Below are 25,594 nucleotides of genomic sequence, written 5' to 3' on the forward strand. Positions count from 1 at the left end.
TCATTTTAAGTACCTCCTAGATTTCTTACAACTGAAAATACTACGTAAACTGACTAAGTTTTCGAAATATTTATCTTGCAGATCGAAAAAGTGCGAGCTGAAAGTTCCACCGAGAAAACTCAAATAACAGGAGAACTGGAGAGTTTGAAATCCAAGCTCTCTGCTCTGGAAGCTGAAAAGAAAAAGTTCGAGACAGACATTTTAGAGAAGAGCTCCAAAATCACTCAACTGGTAAGTATCTACATCAGCAGTGCAATAGTCCTAAACAAAAGTGGACGCGGCACACAAGGGATCAAGAAGAGACCGCCTTAACATAAGTACATCAATTGATAACTTTATTTATTTTGTTCATTTATTGGCTTACAAAGTCCGATTATCTCGGTATTGTTATCCAAGTCCAGCCTCACAAAAGAATTGGAATATCACAGAGTGTCTCTGACGTATTCCTAAATAATTTAATATTTGTCTTGCAGGAAGCTTCTATACGAGAGGAAAGAGAACGAGCTACTGATCTAAGTGTAAAAGCTGGATCAGCAGCTAGTAGAGAATTGAATCAGCTCCGAGAAGAACTTACTCAGCTCAAGAAGGAAGCACAGAGAAATGCCGAAAAAGTCACCAAAGTAAGTTCCACTTAATAAACTCACAATGTTTTAACCTGCATAAAGGGCCACATTCATACTCCATCAATCATTCTGCTGACCCAGTATGATAGCATCTAAATTGATTCAGCATTAAGGGGGTTTAGAGCACTTGTTTCAAAAAATCCGCCAAAACTGAGTTCTTCAATTAACTTGATTTTCCAGCTGGAAAGAGACAAGACATCGCTAGAAGAGAATTTGAAGTCCAAGGAAACACAAATGACCAAAACCATAAGTGATTTGCAAACCAAGTGTTCAACTTTAGAGAAATCATTGACCGTAAGTAACTAAGTAGTTTTAACCTGTCAGTTTTTTTGCAGAATTATCAAGCTCTTTTTCTTCTTCATTTTGATCCTATACTAGCTCAGCATAGCTAGAAAACCAAGTGACGGATTAAAAGCTGAGCTTTGGATATTGAACGCTCTACACTTCAAGAACATATGTTTTCAAAGGGCATATAATTAATTTTATTGTACTATACGTTCATTACGGAGGAAAATATTCCGTAAAGATTACCTAATTATTTTCTTCAAATCAATTTAGCTACTCCCTTTTTTTTGTCACAGGCCGAACAAAAACAGAAGGCATTGAAAGAGAAAGAACTGAAAACCAAGGAGAGTGAGATCAATGTCCTCAAGAATCAATCTTCGGATAATGTGACCAAACAAATCACGGAGCTGAAGACCCAATATGAACAAGAAATCAAAAGTAAGTGTACCCTGTACCTAGCTAAAACACATAGTCAAATACCATGTTCCAAAAGAAAATTTTCGAAGTTGAAATAATTTGAAGCAATAAGTTGAAAAGCTTATCAATGGAAGGTTAGTCCAAAAAATTATTCATTTCATTTTCCAATGATTTTCTTAATCCTAAATTGATTTTTTTTTTTCAGAGCTGGAAGACACCTTGGTACAAGAGCGTCAAGAATACGAAGACCTTACCAACAGATATGACATCCTAGAAGGCGAACATGTAGATATCAAAGCGTCCTTGGTCAAAGAAAAGGAAAATAACCACGGGTAAGAGATATTTCAAAAGATCGTGATCTAAATGACGAAATTTGAACGAACTTACACTTGCCTTTACGGAAAGCAAAATATGCCGACCAAACTCTTCTTGATTCCCTTATTCCTGATATTATAATCTTCTTCTTTTTCAGTCGACTTCAACAAACCCAGAAAGGCATGTGGATATCAAAGCGTCCTTGGTCAAAGAAAAGGAAAATAACCACGGGTAAGAGATTGTTTCAAAAGATTGTGATCTAAATGACAAAGTTCGAACGAACTTACAAACAAACTACTTCGCCTTTACGGAAAGCGAAATATGCCGACCAAACTCTTCTTGATTCCCTTATTCCTGATATTATAATCTTCTTCTTTTTCAGTCGACTTCAACAAACCCAGAAAGAATTGAGAGAAGCTACAGCAGAGTTGAAAACGTTAAGAGAAACCTACAACAGCAAGCAAGATGCTTGGATTAAAGAAAAACTGCAAATGCAGGTAGATTAGACAGAATAGTATATCAATAGGTATACTTTATTTATCCTATTATTAGAATGGAAGTGACAAGCCCTTTTATCCCCAAATTGTGGGTGAAAGTATCTTCATCCACCGTCTCACCATCCCTTTTTTGACAATTTATGGCACCCTCAAAAAGGCAAATACTAGCTTATTAGACAGAATATCAATAGGTATACTTTATTTATCCTATTATTAGAATGGAAGTGACAAGCCCTCTTATCAAGTTATGAAATAGGTAACTACAAAACTTATTACCTTTATATGATACAATGGATACACGTTGGATACACATGGATACACATGGATACAATGGATACACATATTTAATAATAAGCCCTCTTATCCACAAATTGTGGGTAAAAGTATCTTCATCCACCGTCTCACCATCCCTTTTTTGACAATTTATGGCACCCTCAAAAAGGCAAATACTAGCTAAAAAACTTATTGGGCTTGGCAAAATCTCATTAACGTTTCTATCTTTGCAGAACCATCTGTTGCAAAGGAAGAACATTCGAAGTCCTATCAGCTTCAAACGACTTTGCAAAGGCTTACAGAGGTAGCCGCTGAGTTGAAGAGGGCCTCCCAGTTGCCGCCAACACCACCGACCACTGAAGAAAGCCAAAACAGGATCAGAAGAGCCGCTTTTGCCGCTAAAAAGTAAGTTAAAAAATGTAGCTAAGCAGGTGAAAGAACCCATTTTGGCCAGCTAAAAAGTAAGTGCTTCTTCTTATTATTAAAAGAAGAACCGCTTTCGGTTCGATAGAGGGAACTATGACAACAGTGATCTCATCGTCCTGAAAGTTTAGAGAGAAGGAGGATAGCATAGGAGAAAGTCTGGCCTTCCGATAACGAACCTTATCTGTTTGGGATAACGTTCCCGGGTGGGTAATTGAACCCGCGACCTAGCGCTTATAAGACAAGACAAGACGGGTGCAATACCTCCGAAACTAATTAGGCTGGCTCTGTGCGTTTGCATTCAGTGAGTTCAAACACTTCAAACCTTATTTAGACTGGGGAGATTTTTCAGTCTCATATTCTATTCTAGTCTTTCAGTATTATTCTTCCCGGCACATTTGTTGAAATTGTTTCGGAAATAAGACCAGCTTGTCTAACCAGACTAATGTCCTTACCTATTTCAGATCAGTGTCCACGGAGTCTGATCATACTGGGGAGTCCTCTAGTAGGGCTCTACACAGGAAGGGCAGTCTCTACAGGAAGAGTCTGTCTTTGGAGCAGACCTCACAGTTAGCCCAAGAAGAGGTATGTAGTACCTTGCCTTATATTAGCTTTTTTAATAGAGGGTTAACATCATTGTATAACTGCTAAGATCTTTGATGATGGGGTTTTATCCTCCATTCGACGACAAGCTATCCACTTCCTTACATTAACCTCACCCAGCCTGAGTGGAGCCGGGAAAAGCCAGCAGCATGCAATTGCCTAGATGGTCACCCATCCAAATACCAACCATACCCAACGTTGATGAACTTGAGTGATCCATTAGGAACTGTTGCATTTAACGTGCTATGAACGCTGGTTGGTGAAGACATTAATGTTTATTATTTTCTTGGCAGAATATTTGGAAAATGACGGATGACAATGACAGTAGTTTGACCAGTTTCCAGTCTATTGATGACGCGTATGAGAATGTCAAGTACACTAACTATGGCAGGAGAGAGACTAGTATGGACAGGTAAGTGACGGAAGTTTCCTTAATTATGACGTGGTAAAGTTAATCGGTTTCGGCGTTAATCTGGAAACGTGGACTTGACACAGTTACTCCCAGTTTTGAGGGGGTTGGTCCTTATAAACTTACACACAATAAAGAGTAAACAGTATAATGGTTCAGTTTTATCTGTTAGTTTGTAACGAGCTATACATGGTTGCTCTTCTTAATTGTGTGACAATCTGACACGCAAAAATACTAAGGTCAAGTTTTACCACCATGGATTAATTAAGTTCAATCCGAGATTGACCTGGCTATTAAGTATAGGTAAATCCTCGTTTCATCTCAATCCCGAGTTGCTAAACCCCACGTAACGTAACGTGCTTGCGAATTCATGTGCTATTTGCTTACATAACATATCCAAAAGCGTTTTACATTTGTGCGAAAATACGGCATACTATCAAGGAACGCAATGGTGCTCTTCCCTGCCAAGTCAAGAACGTTTGACAGCGCTACTAGAGATATTACCATCAATAACACTCACTATGAATCCTCTCCATTTCAGACTTGAAGCAGAAGAAAAGGCTCGCAAATCAGACGTGGCTGCCGTGAAAATGAGATATGACAAACGAGCCACGGCGCTCAGTGATGAACTAAAAGCGATACAAGGCCAGGTGTTACGGTTCAAGAGAGAGCGGGACACTTTCAAACATATGCTGGAGGGAGCGCAGAAAACTATTGCGGATCTCAAAGCATCGCACAACTCTCCCACAACCAGGTCTTCTATATCTTCTACGTCAGAAGAGGTTAGTGGTCTTTCCATTACTATGTGAGGTGTTCTAATTTATTTGGCCCAAGATGCCAAGAGGATAGGTTAGCGCAAAGTTTTCGTCCATTTTCGTCCATTTTTCTGCTCTACTAGATAATTATAACCAACAGGTAGGTAATACAGTTAACAATACTACCTGATCAACAAATCAATGGGATAAACCCATGTATATGATCCTTTATTGTATTGAGATGACATTTACATTCTCTGGTGATGCTTATGGTTCACAGTCGCTTATCTGGCGGTTCGACTCACAGTGAAGTCATCACCACTAGTGATCGCAAGAAGAAAGGTCTGTTCGGTAAGCTGAAGCAATTGACCAGGTCCTCCCATAGTGTCGACCGGGATTCAGACACCAGTCAATTCGACCCAGGTTCGGACACAAGTCTCGACGATTCCCGGAATCTCAAGGATCGAATTACCGGGATTTTCAAAAAGAGTGGATCCACTTCGCGGGCGAATAGCGTCGAGAAGAAACTTCCCCCGAGTGGTAATTTATCTGACTCGGGTGGGTCTCGAACCCTGCTGGTCCCTAGAGCTTCTCCCTCCCGCAGTGAGTCAGGGGGGATGAAGAAAGTGCCTCCCGGGAGTGCGCCCATCATGAGAAAAGTCAGGAAATGACAAGGTGGACATTTACCGTAAGGTCTTCAGCATTCCTGTTTTGTTTTCTCCCTTGGATGTTTAACACTACCTACCTACTAATACTTACCAATAAAAAGTCATTTTATCGTTTTCCAGGTTGATGATTTGAAGGCAGTCATCACGAGTTTGGAACAGCAAATCAGTTGTATGGAGGACGAACTGTCTGAATCAAGACTGGAAACCTCTCGACTGAAGACGGAATTGGTGTCAGAGAAATCTGCCGCTGAAATTAAGCTGTCCGAGTTGACATCCAAAGTTAACGAGGTAAATAAGTTGAGTCCAACCTAGTTAGCTTGGAATGCAATGCGCCTGTCTTGTAAGAGTTAGGCCGTGGGTTCGATTCCCGGTCTGGGAGGAACTTTAGCCTAAACAAATACTGCTGCCTTTCCTCTTTCCTTCTTCCATAAAACATCCTCCTTCTCTCTTTTTTCGGGACGATAAGACGTCCTTTGTTACAGTTTCCCCTAAAGTTATAACCTTGATCGAATTGCCTGAATATTTCAATTTCTTTTCGTTCAAAGAGGTGGCTTTACTGTTTGATAATGTATCGGTATTATAATATTCCCAATTCTTTTTCAGCTCGAGGAAGACAGGCTCCTGAGTTCGGGCAGGACAAACAAAATCCCAGGACTGAAGACTAGAATGGAGCTGGCATGGCACAAGGAACGTGAGGAACAGCAAAGGCTTCTTCAAGAAACATCAACCCTGGCCAGAGATCTCAGACAGACATTGTTTGAAGTGGAACGGGAAAGAGATAAGGAAAGATTGGAGGCAAAGAGACGTTTCGATCAGATGAAGAAAACAACGGAGGAAGAACAGGAGGAGTGTAGAAGAAAACTAACAGAGGTAACAGATCAACTTGGAAGTACATTTTAAAGTACAAAGAAATTCGGGACATATCGACTTTGAAACTTTTTCAATAAGTAATATAGGTGATTCCGTTTAAAATAGGGCCAACTAAAGCTAAACTAATGGCGGTATCTTGAACACGACATTAGGGTTTATCTGGCACCAAAACTTTAGAAATATGTTTAATAGCCTCCAGAGAATCAAGAGTTCAAGTTTGCATTTTATTTCAAATTGCATTATTTGCTAGCCTAGTTAGCTTGGTGGGTAGAGCGCGTCTGCCTTGTAAGCGCTAGGTCGCGGATTCGATTCCCTCCCGGGTTGGATTTTATCCTAAGCAGATGAAGTTCGTTCTCGGAACGGCTGGCTTTCTCCTGTTCTGTCTCTTCTCTATTCGCATTCGGGACGATGAGATTTTAGCAGTTACAGTTCCCTCTATCAAACCTCTTAAAGAAAACCATAATAATAGTAGTATCCTACTGCTGGAGTAAAGGGACTTTTCAGACTTTGCGAGCTGTATAAATAAGCACTATTATTATTGTTATTTTCAGATGCAATGCGATCTCCTAGAACTACGTGATGCTCATGCCAAACTTCGAACTACCAATGAGAAGCTGAGGAGAGAGAAGAATTTTATATAACTGATCCTTTTGGAAAATGTTTCTAATCAACCTGGCCCTTCGGTCCGGGGTCGGTCTAATGGATTATCTCGTAAACAGTTGGAGATTTTACAAAAATCGTGAGCGTTGACCCCTCCTAAAATGACATAAGCACATTGTTTTGGCAGGAATTGGACCAGCTGGCTGGCCTACACAGATAAACAATCCGACCAAATGACTTCCTTGTCATGTAAATACAACGTTATAACTGATCCTTTTGGAAAATGTTTCTAATCAACCTGGCCCTTCGGTCTCCGGGGTCGATCTAATGGATTGTCTCGTAAACAGTTGAAGATTTTACAAAAATCGTGAGCGTTGACCCCTCCTAAAATGACATAAGAATATTGTTTTGGCAGGAATTGGACCAGCTGGCTGGCCTACATATATAACTGATCCTCTTGGAAAATGTTTCTAATCAACCTGGCCCTTCGGTCTCCGGGGTCGGTCTAATGGATTGTCTCGTAAACAGTTGGAGATTTTACAAAAATCGTGAGCGTTGACCCCTCCTAAAATGACATAAGAATATTGTTTTGGCAGGAATTGGACCAGCTGGCTGGCCTACACAGATAAACAATCCGACCAAATGACTTCCTTGTCATGTAAATACAACGTATAATACATAATATTGCAGCCCTACCTTGTCAAATGAGCAAGAGAGGTAATAAAGCTATGACGCTAGCAACAACATAATTATCAAGTCATAAGAACACATAGAGTTGCAAAAAATGTAAAATACGCATAAAAAAAGAATGAGCTAATTAATATCTAATGGTAAGTTAATTGATTAAATTACACTAAATATAACAAGATTGAAATGATCAAACCTGACCAAAATATTTAGGCATCACTGAGGATTCATTGTAAGGTCGTATAAATGTTTGGGGTAGATACTAGATCTACTTGGAACTTATAATTCTTTCGATTTTGAATCAAACAATACTACATCTAGTTATTTTACCTAGGCAGTGGCGTAGCGTGGTCTAAATTCAAGTGTAGGGCGTGTAGGGCACTAATTTCCATCATCCATCTACATCTAGTTATTTTACCTAGGCAGTGGCGTAGCGTGGTCTAAATTCAAGTGTAGGGCGTGTAGGGCACTAATTTCCATCATCCATTTCTGTGGAAATTGACTGAGATGGTGCGTTTATCTTTGGACCGATTTTTGGGACCCAAAAAGTTTGTACGATGTACATCAAGGCGTGGAGCCTTAATTTTAAATGTCTAAGCTGTATTCTTCAAATAAGGAAATGCCAAGAACAAAATATCCGAGAAAAGACATTTGACGCACTTTATTAATGTCTCTCAATTTGTTATATCCAGTGTCATGTATGATTTAGTAGAATTAGGGGCCCCTAAATGACCGGCGGCCCTGTGGGGATAAAAAATACACCATCGGTCCTACCTTTGGTATATCGTGCGGGTACGGATTGTTCATATCCCTGGGCGGTAACTTGGGAATCCTGATAATCCTGGCTAGGAAAATTGTTCAACTTTGAAAAAAAAAAAATGTGTACTTACTTTAATTTTGATACCCATAAACTTTTACATGGAACGCACGGTTTAGGAGTTATACGCGAAAAACTTTTACATCCAGTGTCATGTATGATTTAGTAGAATTAGGGGCCCCTAAATGACCGGCGGTCCTGTGGGGATAAAAAATACACCATCGGTCCTACCTTTGGTATATCGTGCGGGTACGGATTGTTCATATCCCTGGGCGGTAACTTGGGCGGCTTATCACTGCGTCGGTGTTGCTGAGCGAGAAGTTGCTCCCTTGTTGCCGCTACCATTGAGCCGCCCCCACCAGAAGATCCTGAGGAGCCACTGCCATTACCGGCAACACTGTAGGGATCCTCGTCTGGGATTGGAATGCGGGGTCTGTTTCGGATGTCTACCGTTCGTTTCACTGCAACAGAACAAACAGGGAGGGACGAATCTTATTATTATTAATGTTAAAATAAGGGCTAAAGATCTAAAGGATAAAATAGAGAGCAAATAGGATGAAATACCAAAAAGGATAAAATAGGGAGTCTTGAAAAAAATGCCTTGATTCTTTGTTTGTGAACTTCTAAGAATGCACTTTTACATGAGCTTGTGGACCCAGGCTGGAACTAGAGTTTTGTGTTGAGCAGTTTTCTATTTTCTGAACGATGTATACCTAACTAATGTTTTAGATTAAGGTAAGTTGCAGATTTTAGACACAGATAAATAATTTTCTGATATTTAGTCTAATGTTTTAGCTGTAGGAACATTACATACTCGTAGGCTCGTAAATTATCAATTCTATATTCATACTGGCTCAGTTTATAGATATGTAGCGGTATAGTGATTCTAACATAATAGATTCTCAATTCCTCATGGAATAAGTTTTGATTTTTTCAATAAGAAATGTAGATATTATATCTGTTTATAGGGAATGGACCTTATGAGTACAAACACTTCAAAAGCTAACTATCCATTTTCTGGTTTCTTTCAGACCGCAGAGAAACTCCAGAAAGATCTAAAGGAAGCCACAGACAAACTTGAACGAGCTAAAGCTTTCCTCTTCAAGCAGATGTTTTTTCGAGTTTGAAATAGAATGTCAGTCGTTCATTGTATATTGTGGTTTGGCTTTTACTAATTTCACACTCGCATATTTATTTATGATGTTACGAGAACATCTACCTAAGTATCTAATGTACCTAGCATGAAGAAATGACTTTATTTAATGCTTACCCATCCAGTTTGTGGATAGGTACATCTTTTTTTACTCTTTATTTACAGCCAAGAACATTTTTAATGACAATATCTCTACCTAATTGCTTTTGTTCTTTACTGAAGGTAGGTTTTATTTTATGTGTTCAAAAGTCACTATCAAATTCTTATCCGCCCTGATGGAAACGGTCAAATGGAAGACACAATAAATAAAGATTTCATTGAAATAAGTAATGTCTTCTCAGTTACGAGAGACGCAAATCACTGCTTTTGTAACCATTTTCTGAGATAGTTTGTTCAGCTACCCTTCCACATTTTTCCTTACCTTTGCTTTTATATTGTTCATGTTTGCCCGTTATGGACTGGGCTACATGTTGTCTGTTGGTGTTTGTTTATTCCATGTTATCTTTTACTAACCATGTGTATTGAAGTGTTACTTTTCTATCAATGGATTGATTTTGAAGAACTCTATAACAATTTTTAGCCCTCTAGCCCTTTTTGCTTAGTGTTTTCATATTTCTTTGATCACAATAAATCGATTGGGCTCTAGCAAGAATCAAATTGGCCGTATAAAGAGAGTTCGGCATAGGTATTTACGATATCAAAACTATTTATTCTAGATTATTCTCGGATTTAACAATTACGATAATACTATTCTTGTGCTCATATTTGATTTTATTATGATTGTTTCCAGCTAGACGTAGCAGTCCTCAATCTCGGCTCAGAATCAAATTGGCCGTAAAAAGAGAGTTCGGCATAGGTATTTACAATAGGTATCAAAACTATTTATTCTAGATTATTCTCGGATTTATCAGAATAACAATTACGATAATACTATTCTTGTGCTCATATTTGATTTTATTATGATTGTTTCCAGCTAGACGTAGCAGTCCTCAATCTCGGCTCACTCCTGAACCTGCTGTCGATAAAGATGAAGGCATCTCTGTCGATGAAAATGTGGGAGAGCTGAAACTTCTTCTTGAACTCAATGAGCAGGTATGTTTTTTCTGCCATCTTTCATCCAATCAACTACTCTCTTGAAAATAACCTTGAATAATTGTAGATATTTTATGGGCTCGCCTATAAACAATGTAATAAATCCATGGATAGCTGTGAACATTGGCTGAATTTGGCTACTTGTTTTCCAGGAAACGGCCGTGTTACGAAGAAAGGTTGAAGAAACCGAAGGTGAAAATTTGAAGCTCAAGAAGACGGTCAAGGAACTTCGTGATAAAATTGCAGCCAAAACGAGCACCAAGAAGCTATTATCGGCAGCAAAAGACACTGGGAGAGCAAGTCCAACACAGGACTTGAAAATCAAGGTAAGCACACAAATGACTTTAATACTCTATTAAGAAAAAAATACCGCTTGCCTCCATAATAAAGAGCGAACAACCACCTAATATACTTTTGATTTTCTTTTACAGAATCTTGAAGAAGAAATCAGTCAAGTGAAACAGAAAATCGTAGAAAAAGATAAAGAATGTGAGCGATTGACATCCGAGTTGAAACTGGCCCAGAAGAAACCAAAATCATTGCAGAAAAGCATGTAAGCATACTGAAAATATTGGTAGACTTCAATTAACTTTAAGAAAACTTGAAAACAAACTGACTGTGTGGTCCTTTTAGAGGGGTAGAAAACAATCTATATGTATGTATAACAATAAATAAATATTAGTCCTATTTACGTCTATAATAATATATATTTAACGACTTTAATTAGGTATCTATTAAGAAAATAATACCGCTTGCCTCCATAATAAACAGCGAACAACCACCTAATATACTTTTGATTTTCTTTTACAGAATCTTGAAGAAGAAATCAGTCAAGTGAAACAGAAAATCGTAGAAAAAGATAAAGAATGTGAGCGATTGACATCCGAGTTGAAACTGGCCCAGAAGAAACCAAAATCATTGCAGAAAAGCATGTAAGTAATTTTAAGAAAACTTGAAAACAAACTGACTGTGTAGTCCTTTTAGAGGGGTAGAAAACAATCTATATGTATGTATAACAATAAATAAATATTAGTCCTATTTACGTCTATAATAATATATATTATTTTGCAGATCTTTGGACGGTGACCAACAAACAGTCGACTTGAAACGACAGCTCCAACTTGTTGAGCAAGAAGCAACCATCCTACGAACAAAAACACAAACCTTGGAATCCGAAAACGAAACACTTATGAACGAAAACAGAAAATTGCAAATGATGAGAAATACAAAGCGAGGCAAATCGGTGGAAGGTGATAGTTCGTCTGTGATAGAATTGAAAGAGAAAATCAAAACCCTTGAGAATGAGATCAATGAATCTAACAACAAGATCAAGGAATATGAAGAAAAAGTTAGCTCTCTCACCAACAACAGCAGCAAGATAGACACATTGAACAGTCAAATCACTCAGGTAAGAATAATTAATAAGGATTCCACACAATTCCTAACAATACAATTTGTTATGTACACAGAGTGGGTGTGGTTAATCTCAAACTCCAGTCCCTATACTTATTCATGAAGGTGGTACCTATCTTTATCATATCAGGTAAAGTTCTGTGATAATTTTGTACCTATTCAACCTTCATCACTGCGAATTCTTTCATTTCCAGCTTGAAGAAACAAACAAGAAACTTTCCGAGTCATTGAATAGACTCAAACAAGACGCCTCAGAGTGGGTGTGGTTAATCTCAAACTCCAGTCCCTATACTTATTCATGAAGGTGGTACCTACCTATCTATATCATATCGGGTAAAGTTCTGTGATAATTTTGTACCTATTCAACCTTCCCTTCATCACTGCGAATTCTTTCATTTCCAGCTTGAAGAAACAAACAAGAAACTTTCCGAGTCATTGAATAGACTCAAACAAGACGCCGCTTATGATATCCCAGATTGTAACATATCTAATGTTGACGAACTTCAAAAAAAGTCCTTTGATGATATCATAGTAGCCAATTATTTTCTGAGTGCACATTCACATTTAGATTCCGTAAATCCGTACCTTTCTCATGTGGTACCTATCTATATCATATCGGGTAAAGTTCTGTGATAATTTTGTACCTTTTCATATTCAACCTTCATCACTGCGAATTCTTTCATTTCTAGCTTGAAGAAACAAACAAGAAACTTTCCGAGTCATTGAATAGACTCAAACAAGACGCCATTCCAAATATTTTAGAACATTTCAAATCTAGAACTGTAAAGAAACCCAGTGACAATTTAACCAAAGTTCAACTCAAACGTTTAGTAGAAGAACTAGATGCAGAGTTGAGTGAAGCCATTGTTACGATGAACAAACTAGTGGGCAAAAAAGACGACAACACGAAATCCAAGAAAGATTCGGATGATAAATACAAGAAAGAAATAGATGAACTCAAGAAGAAACTCAGTACATCACAGAAAGAACTGAGCGAATTCCAGAAGATCAACTTTTCCGAACAGGACAAGCTAACAAGTGACGTCAAGAAACTAGAACAAGGTAAGAGGAAAGCTGAATATATGAATTCCAGAAGATAAACTTTTCCGAACAGGACAAACTAACAAGTGACGTCAAGAAACTAGAACAAGGTAAGATGAAAGCTGACTATAAAACCTGTCGCGTACCTACTTATACAAATCCAGAGTTGTGAACTTTATGATCACTGAAATCGACACATATGGTAAATTTGCAATATTTTGGTGGTCCGATTACCTTTGGTGGATACTACGTCACTGATACTCGACAAATACAAGAAAGAGGTAGATGAGCTCAAAAAGAAACTAAGTACATCACAGAAAGAACTGAGTGAATTCCAGAAGATCAACTTTTCCGAACAGGACAAGCTAACAAGTGACGTCAAGAAACTAGAACAAGGTAAGAGGAAAGCTGACTATAAAACCTGTCGCGTACCTAGTTATAGTACAAATCCAGAGTTGTGAATTTTATGATCACTGAAATCGACACATATGGTAAATTTGCAATATTTTGGTGGTCCGATTACCTTTGGTGGATACTACGTCACTGATACTACGGTGAGGGGCTCTAACCGAACCTAATAGCTTACTTTTTGAATATTTTCTTCCACAGAAAAAAAGACCATCTCCGAAACTTTAGATAAATTGGAAAACGACAAGAAATCTCTGGAAGACACAAAAACCAAATTAGAAGAAGAAAAAACGAAACTCAAAAGTCAAGTGAACAAGCTAACCTCTGATCTCAGTAAGTTACTAACATTAATTTTACCTTACTTAGGTATACTGTGGGAAAGAGACCTAAGATCCTCAAGGACATGTGTCCAGGAATGAAGTCAACATTGTATGAGTTCCTTGTAACTAGTGGTTAAGCAATGTGCTAAGCTAGTTTTTTCTTCCTTGTCCGTTTTAGAAAAAGTGGAAAAGGCCAAAAGTGATATGAATCTGAAAATTCTGGAGTCAAATTAGAAGAAGAAAAAACGAAACTCAAAAGTCAAGTGAACAAGCTTACCTCTGATCTCAGTAAGTTACTAACATTAATTTTACCGTACTTCGGTATACTGTGGGAAAGAGACCTAAGATCCTTAAGGACATGTGTCCAACTGTCAGGAATGAAGTCAACATTGTATGACTTCCTTGTAACTAGTGGTTATGCAATGTGCTAAGCTAATTTTTTCTTCCTTGTCCGTTTTAGAAAAAGTGGAAAAGGCCAAAAGTGATATGAATCTGAAAATTCTGGAGGTGGCTGCCAGTCTGGACAATACTACCTACCTATTAATACTTACTAATAAAAAGTCATTTTCTCGTTTTCCAGGTTGATGATTTGAAGGCAGTCATCACGAGTTTGGAACAGCAGATCAGTTGTATGGAGGACGAACTGTCTGAATCAAGACTGGAAACCTCTCGACTGAAGACCGAATTGGTGTCGGAAAAATCTGCCGCTGAAATTAAGCTGTCCGAGTTGACATCCAAAGTTAACGAGGTAAATAAGATAAGGCCAAACCTGTTAGCTTGGAATGCAATGCCTTGTAAGAGTTAGGCCGTGGGTTTGATTCCCGGTCCGGGAGGAACTTTAGCCTCAACAAATACTGCTGCCTTTCCTCTTTCCTTCTTCCATAAAACATCCTCCTTCTCTCTTTTTTCGGGACGATAAGACGTCCTTTGTTACAAAAAACTAAATAGATTGAAACTGATATAAACCGTTCAATTATCATTATTCGAACTCAAGGGCTGGGACTTGAAATTCAAAATGATTAGGTACAGACTACAGACATACCTTGTTTCGTGCAAATCTGTGAAGCCTTGTATCCAAGTATGACCCTTCTATTTCTAGCTGGACGCCAATAGTAAAAGATTGGAAGAATTGGAGAAACAACTCAGTGAAGCCGAAGAGAAAAGAAAGAAAGCGGAGCGCTTGGTAACTGCCGTCAAGGAGAAAAATTCAAACCTACAGAAAGATGTAAGTACAACTTGGTGCAGTACTTGCAGGTAAAGGTCATGAGGCTATTATTTGAAGATTTGGATTGCCTTGGTCATTTTAAGTACCTCCTAGATTTCTTACAACTGAAAATACTACGTAAACTGACTAAGTTTTCGAAATATTTATCTTGATTTTCCAATACTTTGCCATTGTTTCCAGGAATATTTGAAGAGCTACGAAGAGAAACTACTGGGCAGCAAAGAAACGGAAACATGGATGATGGAAGTGAAGAAATTTGAGAACATAATAGACGAAAAGAGCTCGGAATTGGAAACTCTGAGGAAAGAAAGTCACGAATTACTAGAACTGAATGAGCTCATGAGGAAAGAGGTAGGTTACTCCAGCCGTCTGCTATACCTAAGTTTATGAAAAAAATTGACTTTGGTAATTTGAGACTAATCGTAATGATTTCTCTTCAATAACTCCTTTAAAAGTATAAAAATGCGCCAACGCGAATGACTTAGTGTCCGTAGTGATAAATCACCTTGAACGGTAAAAAGAGTATAATATACCTGTTACTTCCAAAAGTCATTGGAAAACCGAGCATTGAGTATAATATGGTTCCGTATTACTTTGCAGACTGAGGAGCTAAGAAAGAAGCTGGAAGATTACGAAAAGGTGTCCAAAGCTCAGAATACAATGAAGGTTGACACTTCTGCGATCGAACGAGAACTGAGGGAAACCAAAACAAGGTAAATATTTTGATAAAAAAGATCCTCTGCGTGCACTTGAAATTTTACTTGCTTTAGAAAAAAATCCATAATTTTCTAGTCGTCTTTGCGGACGATTGTGTGACAATCTGACAATGTGACACACAAAAATACTAAGGTCAAGTTTCACCACCATGGATTAATTAAGTTCAATGCGAGATTGACCTGGCTATTAAGTATAGGTAAATCCTCGTTTCATCTCAATCCCGAGTTGCTAAACCCCACGTAACGTAACGTGCTTGCGAATTCATGTGCTATTTACTTACATAACGTATCAAAAGCGTTTTGCATTTGTGCGAAAATACGGCATACTATCAAGGAACGCAATGGTGCTCCCCCCTGCCAAGTCAAGAAAGTTTGACAGCGCTACTAGAGATATTACCATCAATAACACTCACTATGAATCCTCTCCATTTCAGACTTGAAGCAGAAGAAAAGGCTCGCAAATCAGACGTGGCTGCCGTGAAAATGAGATATGACAAACGAGCCACGGCGCTCAGTGATGAACTAAAAGCGATACAAGGCCAGGTGTTACGGTTCAAGAGAGAGCGGGACACTTTCAAACATATGCTGGAGGGAGCGCAGAAAACTATTGCGGATCTCAAAGCATCGCACAACTCTCCCACAACCAGGTCTTCTATATCTTCTACGTCAGAAGAGGTTAGTGGTCTTTCCATTACTATGTGAGGTGTTCTAATTTATTTGGCCCAAGATGCCAAGAGGATAGGTTAGCGCAAAGTTTTCGTCCATTTTCGTCCATTTTTCTGCTCTACTAGATAATTATAACCAACAGGTAGGTAATACAGTTAACAATACTACCTACCTATTAATACTTACTAATAAAAAGTCATTTTCTCGTTTTCCAGGTTGATGATTTGAAGGCAGTCATCACGAGTTTGGAACAGCAGATCAGTTGTATGGAGGACGAACTGTCTGAATCAAGACTGGAAACCTCTCGACTGAAGACGGAATTGGTGTCAGAGAAATCTGCCGCTGAAATTAAGCTGTCCGAGTTGACATCCAAAGTTAACGAGGTAATTAAGATAAGGCCAACCCTGTTGGCTTGGAATGCAATGCCTTGTAAGAGTTAGGCCGTGGGTTTGATTCCCGGTCCGGGAGGAACTTTAGCCTCAACAAATACTGCTGCCTTTCCTCTTTCCTTCTTCCATAAAACATCCTCCTTCTCTCTTTTTTCGGGACGATAAGACGTCCTTTGTTCCAGTCTGGAGGAAGAAAGAAAAGTTAAACAGCAACTGAAAGATCAATTAGACGAAGCGACCAAATCTCTCGAGAGCGAAAAGTCGAAATCCAATAAAGATGTAAGTAAGAGCACGTAGTCATCGAATTTGAAAATAGCAGAATCTAGTAGGTAGGTAGTTATTGGTACCTTTCTAGATATCCTACTTAACAATTGATAAGACGTCCTTTGTTACAGTTTCCCCTAAAGTTATAACCTTGATCGAATTGCCTGAATATTTCAATTTCTTTTCGTTCAAAGAGGTGGCTTTACTGTTTGATAATGTATCGGTATTGTAATATTCCCAATTCTTTTTCAGCTCGAGGAAGACAGGCTCCTGAGTTCAGGCAGGACAAACAAAATCCCAGGACTGAAGACGCGAATGGAGCTGGCATGGCACAAGGAACGTGAGGAACAGCAAAGGCTTCTTCAGGAAACATCAACCCTGGCCAGAGATCTCAGACAGACATTGTTTGAAGTGGAGCGGGAAAGAGATAAGGAAAGATTGGAGGCAAAGAGACGTTTCGATCAGATGAAGAAAACAACGGAGGAAGAACAGGAGGAGTGTAGAAGAAAACTGACAGAGGTAACAGATCAACTTGGAAGTACATTTTAAAGTACAAAGAAATTGGGGACATATCGACTTTGAAACTTTTTCAATAAGTAATATAGGTGATTCCGTTTAAAATAGGGCCAACTAAAGCTAAACTAATGGCGGTCGGGTCTCGAACCCTGCTTGTCCCTAGAGCTTCTCCCTCCCGCAGTGAGTCAGGGGGGATGAAGAAAGTACCTCCCGGGAGTGCACCCATCATGAGAAAAGTCAGGAAATGACAAGGTGGACATTTACCGTAAGGTCTTCAGCATTCCTGTTTTGTTTTCTCCCTTGGATGTTAATGCATCCAGTACATACTGGTACCGTTTGAGGAATCGCACGATGACATGACTTATATGGAGGAGCTATGTTTTATAGCGAATGTTGGGTTGGTATTGGTACGAAGTATGTAGGTAAAGGTATCAAGCCATGAATCAAGTGTGCTTGCTGAAAGTTTTTTCCCCCCTTCAAATAAGGCATTTAACACAGTAATACCAGGTCGTTCACGCCGCGCCGGTGGAAGTGTATTAGACCAATTCACATATCTCGTGTTTCGGAATGTAATGCACCTATTTTTCAGCTTTCAGATGGTTACCCTTTCTTGCCTATTGACTTGTTAATTTGGATAGTTAATATTTATACATGAGAGGGTGAGAGGCATCTGAGCTATGTTTTATAGCGAATGTTGGGTTGGTATTGGTACGAAGTATGTAGGTATCAAGCCATGAATCAAGTGTGCTTGCTGAAAGTTTTTTTCCCCCCTTCAAATAAGGCATTTAACACAGTAATACCAGGTCGTTCACGCCGCGTCGGTGGAAGTGTATTAGACCAATTCACATATCTCGTGTTTCGGAATGGAATGCACCTATTTGTCAGCTTTCAGATGGTTACCCTTTCTTGCCTATTGACTTGTTAATTTGGATAGTTAATATTTATACATGAGAGGGTGAGAGGCATCTGATGACTTATCTATTAGGCAAGTTCCGGCCCTCAGGACGTAGTGTGTATATTTTTATAGTCCGAAATTTTCGGATAGGAACTTGGCCTTTTTTTTCAATCCCTGGCCTTTAACTTGAAATCTAAAAACAATCCCAAGTTTCTTTAGTCCTTAGTCTTTTAGTTAATTTTTACTTTCTACTTTTTCTCAAGGTAATCTTAAAAAATTTAGGTTTAGGAATAGTTCCGTGTAAAAAATTGTACATATGAAATACCCTGCATCACGTTTAAATATCGATTTAGCCAACTAGGTATCTATTTAAAAGGCAGTATCGATTTATCAAATCAGAAGCAGAATCCTGCTTGTCCGGCCCTCAGGACGTGTGTAGGTATATTTTTATAGGCCGAAATTTTCGGATAGGAACTTGGCCTTTTTTTTCAATCCCTGGCCTTTAACTTGAAATCTAAAAACAATCCCAAGTTTCTTTAGTCCTAAGTCTTTTAGTTAATTTTTACTTTCTACTTTTTCTCAAGGTAATCTTAAAAATTTTAGGTTTAGGAATAGTTCCGTGTAAAAAATGTACATAATATCAAATACCCTGCTTTAAGTTTAATATCGATTTAGCAAACTATTTACAAGGCAATATCGATTTATCAAATCAGAAGCAGAATACTGCTTTACATTAGAAATGCATGAAAAGTTGACAGTCGTATTTTCCTTTCGAAATTTCCTCTCTTCTGATGCCTATTTTCCCTCTGAAAATTCGGGATAACGCGCCATCGGAATTGGTTCCGTTTCCCAAAGGAAAATACACTTATCTGATAATAGCATAGTCACCTATGAGCATTTGTAGATAGCCTCTGATTCATACGTGTTTAGTGTAAATGAAATACCTTGCATCACGTTTAAATATCGATTTAGCCAACTAGGTATCTATTTAAAAGGCAGTATCGATTTATCAAATCAGAAGCAGAATCCTGCTTTACATTAAAAATGCATGAAAAGTTGACAGTCGTATTTTCCTTTCGAAATTTCCTCTCTTCTGATGCTCATTTTCCCTACGAAAATCCGGGATAACGCGCCATCGGAATTGGTTCCGTTCCCCAAAGGAAAATACACTTATCTGATAATAGCATAGTCACCTATGAGCATTTGTAGATAGCCTCTGATTCATACGTGTTTAGTGTAAATATAAAAATACATTTCAGTAGTTTATCCCGTTATTATTCTGCTCATTTCCTTGAAATTCAGACAAACGAACTAAATAATGGACATTCCTAGCTGAAAAACCTTTTAAGCAAAATTGTTAAGAACTGGAGAGTTTGAAATCCAAGCTCTCTGCTCTGGAAGCTGAAAAGAAAAAGTTTGAGACAGACATTTTAGAGAAGAGCTCCAAAATCACTCAACTGGTAAGTATCTACATCAGCAGTGCAATAGTCCTAAACAAAAGTGGACAAAGTTTAGAAATATGTTTAATGGCCTCCAGAGAATCAAGAGTTCAGGTTTGCATTTTATTTCAAATTGCATTATTTGCTAGCCTAGTTTCCATGGTGGTAGCGCGTCTGCCATGTAAGCGCTAGGTCGCGGGTTCGATTCTCTCCCGGATTGGATTTTAACCTAAGCAGATGAAGTTCGTTCTCGGAACGGCTGGCTTTCTCCTATTCTGTCTCTTCTCTATTCGCTTTCGGGACGATCAGACTTTAGCAGTTACAGTTCCCTCTATCAAACAAACCTCTTAAAGAAAACCACAATAATAGTAGTATCCTACTGCTGGAGTAAAGGGACTTTTCAGACTTTGCGACCTGTATAAATAAGCACTATTATTATTATTATTTTCAGATGCAATGCGATCTCCTAGAACTACGTGATGCTCATGCCAAACTTCGAACTACCAATGAGAAGCTGAGAAGAGAGAAGGAGAAAGTTTACACCAGCAGTCGACCTGTCAGTGAGGACAGCGAGAGAAAAGTCCAGTCCTTGGTCAAAATAGTAAGTTACCTTCTAATGAACTAACATCACTGACTGCCAAGGTTTTTGGGTGACGGCGCGGCGATTGTATTCTCCATTCAGCAACACTCTACCCGCCTACTTGCTTTAACCTCACCCAGCCTGAATGGGGTCGGGAAAAATCGGCACTACACAACTGCCCAGGTGGCCACTCACCCAGATGTCAACCACACTCAAAGCTACTTAACTTCAGTGATCAATTGGGAAAAACCAATATTCAATATGACAATATCTTAACTGTTTAATCAAATATTTTTCCAGGTGGAAGAACTCCGTGTATTATCACCTGAATTATTCCCGGGACCAGGAAAAACACCTCCTACCCCTCCTGCAAGAAGGAAGGTAAGTGTGAAGGGAATACTCAAACTGTACCTACCTAGGTATAGCAAATTTCAATTGGTAATATTATTGATGTCTTCATCTGATCTTGTTGAATCTTTCATGGCTAGGACCACAATCCAACTCTCAGCTTGTAGTCCCTTAACTCTACCTCAGACAAAAGTTTATACTGAAATTGTAGTCCTGGCCATAACTCAACGATGTACGTATTTGGAGCCTAATGGAATTTGTTTTATTTCGAACTTTCAGGGTCCAAAGTCAAGGGAGTCATCGCCAAATTTGGAGAGAAGGGAAACTTCCAATGTAAATAGTCGAGGTAAGCATAATATTCTTTCTCATTTTCTTCATCTTCACCTAAAACTAAAGGAGCTAAAAGGGCATAAAATTTCTAATAATATTAATGTTGTCGCTTTCGATTTTGACATGATAAAGTGGCTAGTTTATTTTTGAACCTCTGAAAAAAACTTATTGGGCTTGGCAAAATCTCATTAACGTTTCTATCTTTGCAGAACCATCTGTTGCAAAGGAAGAACATTCGAAGTCCTATCAGCTTCAAACGACTTTGCAAAGGCTTACAGAGGTAGCCGCTGAGTTGAAGAGGGCCTCCCAGTTGCCGCCAACACCACCGACCACTGAAGAAAGCCAAAACAGGATCAGAAGAGCCGCTTTTGCCGCTAAAAAGTAAGTTAAAAAATGTAGCTAAGCAGGTGAAAGAACCCATTTTGGCCAGCTAAAAAGTAAGTGCTTCTTCTTATTATTAAAAGAAGAACCGCTTTCGGTTCGATAGAGGGAACTATGACAACAGTGATCTCATCGTCCTGAAAGTTTAGAGAGAAGGAGGATAGCATAGGAGAAAGTCTGGCCTTCCGATAACGAACCTTATCTGTTTGGGATAACGTTCCCGGGTGGGTAATTGAACCCGCGACCTAGCGCTTATAAGACAAGACAAGACGGGTGCAATACCTCCGAAACTAATTAGGCTGGCTCTGTGCGTTTGCATTCAGTGAGTTCAAACACTTCAAACCTTATTTAGACTGGGGAGATTTTTCAGTCTCATATTCTATTCTAGTCTTTCAGTATTATTCTTCCGGGCACATTTGTTGAAATCGTTCCGGAAATAAAACCACCTTGTCTAAACAGACTAATGTCCTTACCTATTTCAGATCAGTGTCCACGGAGTCTGATCATACCGGGGAGTCCTCTAGTAGGGCTCTACACAGGAAGGGCAGTCTCTACAGGAAGAGTCTATCCTTGGAGCAGACCTCACAGTTAGCCCAAGAAGAGGTATGTAGTACTTTGCCTAATATTAGCACTTTTAATAGAGGGTTAACATCATTGTATAACTGCTAAGATCTTTTTTTTTAAGAGGTTTGATAGAGGGAACTGTAACTGCTATGGTCTTATCGTCCCGAAATCGAAAAGAGAAGGAAGACAGGATAGGAGAAAGCCAGCCGTTCCGAGAACGAACATTATCCCATCGGGATAAAATCCGCCCCGAGCGGGAATCGAACCCGCGCTAGCTACCTTAGGGAGCATAAATTGGACTGCACCACAAAAGATTTTCCAATACTTTGCCATTGTTTCCAGGAATATTTGAAGAGCTACGAAGAGAAACTACTGGGCAGCAAAGAAACGGAAACTTGGATGATGGAAGTGAAGAAATTTGAGAACATAATAGACGAAAAGAGTTCAGAATTGGAAACGCTGAGGAAAGAAAGTCATGAATTACTAGAACTCAATGAGCTGATGAGGAAAGAGGTAGGTTACTACAGCTATCTGCCGGCCCCCAACGAATAAGGTTATGAAAAAAGTACACTCAGGTACGTTGAGACGAATCGTAATGATCTCTTCTCAATAACGTCTTTAAAAGTATAAAAATGCTACGCGAATGACCTACTGTCCATAGTGGTAAATCGCGTTAAACGGGGGGAAAAGTATAAAATACCTGTTACTACCAAAAGCGATTAAAGTAGGGACATTACTTTCTTTCCTATAGGATAACGAAAGTAAAAACCGAGCATTGAAAAAAATATGGTTCTTTATTTTGCAGACTGAGGAGCTGCGAAAGAAGCTGGAAGATTACGAAAAGGTGTCCAAAGCTCAGAACACAATGAAAGTTGACACTTCTGCGATCGAACGAGAACTCAGGGAAACCAAAACAAGGTAATAACTATTTTAATAAAAAGATCCGCCGCTTGCACCTAAAATTTTACCTTTTGCAAAAATCCTTAATAGGTACTTTAGTTGCCTTTGCGGACGTTTGTGTGACAAGCAAACATACAAAGTGTACGTGCTTGCGAATTCATGTGTATTTTTTCGTACATAATTTATCCAAAAGCGTTTTCCATTAGTGCGAAAATATGGCATACTATTAAGGAGCGCAATAGCAATAGCGCTCCGCCCCAAGTCAAGAAAGTTTACAGCGCTACTAGAAATATTACCATCAATAACACTCACTATGAATGCTCTCCATTTCAGACTTGAAGGAGAAGAAAAGGCTCGAAAATCAGACGTGGCTGCCGTGAAAATGAGATATGACAAACGAGCCACGGCGCTCAGTGATGAACTAAAAGCGGGCTATGTTTTATAGCGAATGTTGGGTTGGTATTGACACGAAGTATGTAGGTATCAAGCCATGAATCAAGTGTGCTTGCTGAAAGTTTTTTTCCCCCTTCAAATCAGGCATTTAACACAGTAATACCAGGTCGTTCACGCCGCGCCGGTGGAAGTGTATTAGACCAAATCACATATCTCGTGTTTCGGAATGGAATGCACCTATTTGTCAGCTTTCAGATGGTTACCCTTTCTTGCCTATTGACTTGTTAATTTGGATAGTTAATATTTATACATGAGAGGGTGAGAGGCATCTGATGACTTATCTATTAGGCAAGTTCCGGCCCTCAGGACGTAGTGTGTATATTTTTATAGTCCGAAATTTTCGGATAGGAACTTGGCCTTTTTTTTCAATCCCTGGCCTTTAACTTGAAATCTAAAAACAATCCCAAGTTTCTTTAGTCCTAAGTCTTTTAGTTAATTTTTACTTTCTACTTTTTCTCAAGGTAATCTTAAAAATTTTAGGTTTAGGAATAGTTCCGTGTAAAAAATGTACATAATATCAAATACCCTGCTTTAAGTTTAATATCGATTTAGCAAACTATTTACAAGGCAATATCGATTTATCAAATCAGAAGCAGAATACTGCTTTACATTAGAAATGCATGAAAAGTTGACAGTCGTATTTTCCTTTCGAAATTTCCTCTCTTCTGATGCCTATTTTCCCTCTGAAAATTCGGGATAACGCGCCATCGGAATTGGTTCCGTTTCCCAAAGGAAAATACACTTATCTGATAATAGCATAGTCACCTATGAGCATTTGTAGATAGCCTCTGATTCATACGTGTTTAGTGTAAATATAAAAATACATTTCAGTAGTTTATCCCGTTATTATTCTGCTCATTTCCTTGAAATTCAGACAAACGAACTAAATAATGGACATTCCTAGCTGAAAAACCTTTTAAGCAAAATTGTTTAGTCAAATCTCATATTAAAATGTTTGTTAGTAATCTCAGTAGTTAACAAACACTTTAACATGAGATTCTGTACCCGACTATCAGTTATTTTCCTTTCAGAAAAGAAAAGTCACAATTTTTGTTGGTAGTAATTTTAATTACATTGTACAAAATACTGTATTTTCCAATTTGAGTATAATAGTAGATAAAAATTACGATATCCGGGGATTTTATACAAAACATAAAAAAAGTTCTCTAAAATTAAAATAATTATAAAATACAACATAAAACAACATTGAAAATTATTCTATTCCAAGAACAATTTAATTCAAGGGATACCAGAGTATTGGAGGATCCGTAGGTAGTGCCCAGGCGGATAAATAGAAACAACTACCAACCTGAGGACTTAGATACGAATGTCTTCGGCAGTGATTTTCAGTTTCAGGATATATCTAATAATATAACATACAGGATTGGACAAATAGGATAAGATTTTATATAACTGATCCTCTTGGAAAATGTTTCTAATCAACCTGGCCCTTCGGTCTCCGGGGTCGGTGTAATGGATTATCTCGTAAACCAGTTGGAGATTTTACAAAAATCGTGAGCGTTGACCCCTCCTAAAATGACATAAGAATAGCAGTTTTCTATTTTCTGAAAGATATATACGTATGTATACCTAACTAATGTTTTAGATTAAGGTACCTAAGTTGAAGATTTTATACATAGATAAAAAAATTTCTGATGTTTAGTCTAATGTTTTAGCTGTAGGAACATTACATAGGCTCGTACATTATCAATTCTATATTCATACTGGCTCAGTTTAAATTTCCTTGAAATTCAGACAAACAAACTAAATAATGGACATTCCTAGCTGAAAACCCTTTTAAGCAAAATTGTTTCGTCAAATCTCATATTTAAAATGTTTGTTAGTAATCTCAGTAGTTAACAAACACTTTAACATAAGATTCTGTACCCGACTATCAGCTATTTTCCTTTCAGAAAAGAAAAGTCACAATTTTTGTTGGTAGTAATTTTAATTACATTGTACAAAATACTGTATTTTCCAATTTGAGCAGTTAGTCACAAATCCAGATATCCAGTTAAACACCTTGCTTGACAGTGCCTGTTATCATAGTCTCAAGAACTGGCTCTTCACAATGACAAAGCAACCCCCTCAACACGGCATGCATGCAAGTCTCAAGGTGGCAGCCACTTGCACTTAGGTGTAGAACGTCTTCGGAGAGCCTTTCCCCGAAAGTATTGATAGATATTTACCCATCCCACTGTCGTAACTTCGTGCGTGCCACATGACTTGGTGTTGCTGCATCTTCTGGCTGTGGGGATG

General features: G+C 38.5%; 1 protein-coding gene across 1 annotated transcript in view; it reads left to right on the top strand.

Moving 5' to 3' along the window:
• Positions 1-23,327, top strand: part of LOC103505684 (COP1-interactive protein 1-like) — a 34,865-nt gene extending 11,538 nt beyond the window's left edge. The window contains 35 exon segments of the mRNA XM_026820960.1: positions 82-231; positions 474-620; positions 804-917; positions 1,205-1,346; positions 1,531-1,657; positions 2,023-2,096; positions 2,644-2,815; positions 3,298-3,418; positions 3,730-3,848; positions 4,387-4,599; positions 4,881-5,259; positions 5,389-5,556; positions 5,872-6,157; positions 10,369-10,487; positions 10,640-10,813; positions 10,919-11,040; positions 11,559-11,895; positions 12,590-12,962; positions 13,551-13,682; positions 14,130-14,182; positions 14,250-14,417; positions 14,769-14,894; positions 15,075-15,245; positions 15,495-15,607; positions 16,045-16,285; positions 16,492-16,659; positions 17,182-17,448; positions 20,231-20,380; positions 20,660-20,740; positions 20,987-21,053; positions 21,247-21,418; positions 21,901-22,021; positions 22,325-22,495; positions 22,788-22,900; positions 23,216-23,327. Of these exon segments, the coding sequence (XP_026676761.1) occupies positions 82-231; positions 474-620; positions 804-917; positions 1,205-1,346; positions 1,531-1,657; positions 2,023-2,096; positions 2,644-2,815; positions 3,298-3,418; positions 3,730-3,848; positions 4,387-4,599; positions 4,881-5,259; positions 5,389-5,556; positions 5,872-6,157; positions 10,369-10,487; positions 10,640-10,813; positions 10,919-11,040; positions 11,559-11,895; positions 12,590-12,962; positions 13,551-13,682; positions 14,130-14,182; positions 14,250-14,417; positions 14,769-14,894; positions 15,075-15,245; positions 15,495-15,607; positions 16,045-16,285; positions 16,492-16,659; positions 17,182-17,448; positions 20,231-20,380; positions 20,660-20,740; positions 20,987-21,053; positions 21,247-21,418; positions 21,901-22,021; positions 22,325-22,495; positions 22,788-22,900; positions 23,216-23,327 (5,763 nt within the window).
• Positions 23,328-25,594: the final 2,267 nt, after the last annotated feature.

Source organism: Diaphorina citri, unplaced genomic scaffold (assembly GCF_000475195.1).
Source record: "Diaphorina citri unplaced genomic scaffold, Diaci psyllid genome assembly version 1.1 scaffold189, whole genome shotgun sequence".
In the NCBI taxonomy this organism is placed as follows: Eukaryota; Metazoa; Arthropoda; class Insecta; order Hemiptera; family Psyllidae; genus Diaphorina; species Diaphorina citri.